Genomic DNA, 5,436 nt, shown 5'->3' with positions numbered 1-5,436 from the left:
TATATATATATATATATATATATATATATATATATATTTCAAGCAATCATAAAGAATACAGACTAATACATCATCAATTTTTTCTTTTGATTTTACAGTTTGTCATACAGAATAATTATTTGGTTACAATGACTGGTACTTATTTCAAATCGTCGTTGTTGGAACGCAGATATCAAAAATAATATCACATTTGGAACTTGAGAAAAGTCTTTCATATATTCATATATTCAGCATTCCGTATTTCCCTTTGCAGTAATTTCTTTTCATTCGCATTTTTTTAATATTTATATATTTCAGATGACAAAATCAAATATATACCAGATAGCTGCTGTCGAAATAATGCCAATTTAACTCGTTGCACAGGAGGAGTTGAAAAAGATATGGCTCCATATTTAGGACCGCCATTACAGCCACATCAAATTAATGATCTAATGTACGGCAAGGTATGTAGAAACTTCATTAAATTCTTCGAATAACAAAATTTCCAACGGGAAACAACGAGTTGATGCTCATAGTTCGAAGAATGTCTCATTTAGAAAGGGTTTCAGAAAACCTCGTTTCAAGCAAAATTTTCGGGTTCTGTGACAACTGGGCGTCGGTCAACAATATATATTAATGTGTGTGTCGTAAAAGACGTAAAAGAATATATATATATATATAAGCAAAGCAGTTAGTTATAAAATCTCTGTAAGAGATGCAAGCAGTAACTGTACTGGTAAGTAATGTTTGTCGCCACTTCAACACGGCTTTCCGTACGAACAACCTGCATCCGATTTATTGCAAGCGGGGGAGCGAATCCCTACCACTTTCTAATGACAGGACTAACAGACCATCCTGGTTTTGGTCTATTTTTGCCCATCCTATATATATATTAACCGAAGTGTGCAGTATTATATAGCCATTGCGGCCAATCTAACATCCCGTTGAACCCTTAGTGCGAAATCGATTGGTAAGATCGGCCGAAATGCTGTACATTTCGATTAATGCGATTAAGTGGCGGTTTCCACTTTATGGATGGTGTCGTCATCAATGGCGGAATGTGTCTTCCAGGAATAGGAGCAGTTTCCACCGATGTCCATCCACATTTGAACTAGCTATGCCAGTGCTTGACTACGTCGTATGATGGTGCATCTTCACCATAAACTTCTTTCATCTCATCGAATGTCTCTTTCTTTCAAGAATAAGAACTTGATCACTGGTCTGCATTCAACTGCCTCCATCGTAACACCTCAGTCCACCTCAGCAGCCGTAAAAGACAAACTAATACTAGTGGAAAACTCAATTTACAATGTGACATGTAGAGACATGTATGATTATACCTGTACAAGCTCCATTTCCTGCAATAACGGGTAGTGGGTCTTGACAAATTTACGAGTGCATGGGAAAGTTAATGTACCCCACCAAGACATTGGCTTAATCGTCAACTTCTTGATTTGTTCTTGACTGCAACTCCCTTATATACTGCCAAAGCAACTCCGAAGAGAAGCTGTCAAGTGGTTACTGAGTAGTTTATAGTCGTCAACAGAATTACGGTTAATTGTAGCTGAAGACCGAATTAAATGCGATCCGAAATCTTCACATATTTACGTATATGTGTGTATATTTGAGCCTGTGAGAGACAGAGAGCGGTAAATATGGAAGACTAGTGGTAGCAAAATATGTTACAAGCTGTAATTAAATACGATATTCTTGCAATGTATTCTTGATGAAATAATTTGGTATACAACTGAATAAAAACTAACTGGGATGATATTACTTAATGTTGTCATTACAGTTGCTGTTAGTTATCTTCATTACTTGTCCATTCCTTTAGACTGTTCTACGTTCAGGTTTGAAATTCCTTAAACTTTCCCATATTGACATGTTCATTCCATTAAACTTTCCGGGTAATTCTATTAAACTTTCGTAATTTCGTACGTTAACACATTCTTTCCATTAAACATTCCGTGCGTTAACATCCTCATTCCTTTAAGCTTTCCTACGTTCAAATATTCATTCTTTTAAACTTTACTACGCTCAACCGTTTCCTTTAAGAAAACGTTACTTCACTAAAGTTTTCATTCCTTCCTTTTGTTTCTTTTTTTTTTTTCTTATCTAAATTTTTATATCATGAACTCATTTTTCATAATTAATTCATTCTTCTAATTTGCATATAAAATTTGCATTTAGATTTGTTTTATAAATCTTATGTTCGTAGATTTAAAATTTTTCTCGTTTCCATTTTAACAATGTTAATATCAACAATTTTAATATATTTTGCTTCGTTTTCTTTTTACTTTTATCTATCAACTTTAAGATTCCTCTCGTCATCTATTTTTTTATTATTCCTTTCTTCTGTTATTTCAAACTTCTTTTACTGCATGTTCTGTATATTTCTCAAGAGGTTAGTTTTGCCTGGAAGATAGTAAGTTCTGTTTACTGAAGAGACACTTAAACATTTGTTATTATATAATATTATACACAATAAAAAAAAAGAAACAACAAAGACTTCACATTCCTCTAGGCTAGAATCATAGTTAAGCTCCGGGCAGCTCAGGTTTGTTTGTTGGTGCTGTTTTTCTTAAAGTTTTTGGCAGAAAATAGTTCTATAGAAGAGTTGAATAACGAACGTCTGCAAAGAGAGAAAAAATAGGAAACTATAAGAAAGAAAGAAAGAAAATTATTAAGGATGAAAGCAATTCGGAATGGCTGAGCCAAAATCTATTCTGGGAATTTGTGTTTAGTCAATCAAAAGGAGTGTGTATTTGTATATTACTGTTATAACTATCTTGTAACTATTATTGTTGTTAGTGGCGGTGGTGGTGGTGGTAATGATGATTATGATGACTACGAGGATATATTGACGACGATGATGAGGATGATGGTGAGGTGAAACATGATGGCTATAATGATGGTTCTGTGGTGTTGATGACTATTGTGATGATAAGGTGGAGGAAGAAGAGGAGCATAATGACTATAATAATGGTTTTGATGAGTATAGTGATGATGATAAGGATAATGGTGGTTAAACTGATGATGAAGAAGATGGTGGTGGTGGTTAAAAATGGTTTTGCTGATGATAATGAGGGCTGAAATGATGATGAGGAGGAGGAGGAAGAACATGATGACTATGATGATGATGGTGGTGGTGGTGGTGGTTAAAATGATGACGACGACAACGACGACGACGATAGCTATAATCATGATTAGTAAAAACTCACTAGATATTTTTTGTGTAGGGATTTTTTTTTTCTTGTTACTTTTTTGCTCTCTAAAACCCATATTCATGCCAGTCATATCAGTGATGTCTATTTAGCTGCTTCTGTTGTGCTTTCCTTCTTGTTGGTGATGATAATGATGATGATGATGATGATTACGATGATCATTTTGTTGTTATTATTTTTATTGTTGTTATTGTCTCTTTCATTGTTTTAACTTCAACTAAAGAGACAACATTGATTTCACTCATCTTGTTTTCCTTCATTTTTTTCTTTGCATATGTTTTTTTTTATTTTTGCAATATTTTTTTTTAATTCATCTTCATTTTCAACTTTCATTTGAAAATACATTCTCTAATTTTGATATTCCATATTTTTTTTTCTTCAAAGTGTACATTGTATGTGTGTACATGCATGCGATTATATATATATATATATATATATATATATCGCTTAGGCATAGCGATACTAATCATCTGGTGTAAGAACTCAATATGCTTATACAGAATAAAACGTTAGTCGAATACAGAGAGTAATATGAAATTAAATAAATGACAAAGAAACAGATTATGCAAAGCACTTCATTAGCTTACAGTTGTTTCTGCTATAAGATGTAGTCCACTCACGAACAATACCCATGATGTTGTTCAGAGGCTCCCTGATTGGTTAGAAAGAGGCTGGAAATTATCCTGAAACTAAAGATGTGGCTCGAAGGAAACCATGCAAACGAATGGTCTCTGCTAAAAATACCCAGTCACCAGGCGTTAGAGTTCAAATCGCACCGCTGATTACATGCACCAACTATGTTGGCTATTGTGAGTTTTGAATTCAGAACGTGAAGAATCAGAACAAACGATTCCACCAGTCCACTGTCCGATATTGATACTTTATTTATCATTCCCGGAAAAATAACAAGCAACATTAACCTCAGCGAGATTTGAGCTCAGAACGAAAGAAGCTGAAATAATTTATATCTGACCCTTCTCCGATTCAGCCAACTTGCAAATGTGTGCGTGCGTGCGTGCGTGTGTGCCTGCCTGCCTGAGTGCGTGCAGTATGGATGTATTGCTTAGAAGTTCACTTCATATCACAAGGTCTTGGGTTCGATCTCGCTGTATGGTATCTTGGGCAATTGTCATTTTCTGTGGGTTGCAACTGTAAATGAGAAGGTACAACTTTGTTATATACAATGTCACTGGGTCTATCTGAAAATTATACTAAGAATACACGTGTCTGTTCAGAAACTTACATGCTAATTCAGGAGCAGATAATTCACTTGATCGAACAACTGAATTTTCATTGTCGAACGATGGGTATCTACCAATATATATATATATAAAGATATATGTGTGTGTGTGTGTGCGGGTGTATGCATGCATGCAAATGTGTGTGTGTTGCACCAGCTCACTTTTAAAAGCGTTGAGTCCTCGCAGCGTTTTATCTAGAAACCCTCCCAAACCGTAACACGCCCAACCACGTAACTTTAAACACGCTCATTGCATATACCACACCTGTCCCCACATTTGTGACACTACAACTATAACTAACCCTAAATCCTAGTATTAAATCACCCAAAAGTTTCGCAGCACGCCCGCCAACATTATAGATACTACAAGACAAAAACACACCTTTGCTTGGGTCAACTTTTTCCTGATCACAAATCTACCGACTCTCTTAGCGCCATTTCAACATACTGGACTTCTCCATAGGCCAGCACTCTGTATCCAATGTTTCTGCACATCACAGGATATGAAACTGCAGGAAGCACTAAGAACAACACATTATCTTCGTCCTCGCCATATCTCCCACGGGCTTAAATTAAAATCTACATCTGGTAGCATTTATCGAGTCAACACCTCATTGACAACTATAAATTAGTGGATATCTGGTCGACGTCACCAGGTAGTGGACGTCTGGACGTTAACTATAGGTGGTATTTATCTAGCAAACATCTGTTGACAGTTGTTACCACCTCTAAATCTGAAGGTAGCATTTATCTGACCCCCATTTGTGATAATGGTCACTTGGTCGTTAATTGTAACTAATCGACTGCTTGTTTTATTTCGTATTGTTTTTCTACGTAATTAACTTTTTATGTGGACCATATTTTGAAAATATTGCATTCATCAAATCAACATTTAACGGTTGAGACTGATTAATTGATACGTGTGCTTGTGTGTGTGCATGTGCGTGCGTGCATATATATATATATATATATATATATATATATATATATATA

At 35.2% G+C, this 5,436-nt stretch overlaps 1 protein-coding gene across 1 annotated transcript in view; it reads left to right on the top strand.

The window, feature by feature from the left end:
- Nucleotides 1-5,436, top strand: part of LOC106882109 (tetraspanin-8-like) — a 701,753-nt gene that overhangs the window by 694,902 nt on the left and 1,415 nt on the right. The window contains exon 8 of the mRNA XM_052966941.1: nt 298-443. Within this exon, the coding sequence (XP_052822901.1) occupies nt 298-443 (146 nt within the window). The remainder of the gene's footprint in view (nt 1-297; nt 444-5,436) is intronic.

Source organism: Octopus bimaculoides, chromosome 4 (genome assembly GCF_001194135.2).
Source record: "Octopus bimaculoides isolate UCB-OBI-ISO-001 chromosome 4, ASM119413v2, whole genome shotgun sequence".
In the NCBI taxonomy this organism is placed as follows: Eukaryota; Metazoa; Mollusca; class Cephalopoda; order Octopoda; family Octopodidae; genus Octopus; species Octopus bimaculoides.
The sequence above is the reverse complement of the archived record's forward strand: the minus strand, read 5'-3'. Positions and strand labels throughout refer to the sequence as shown.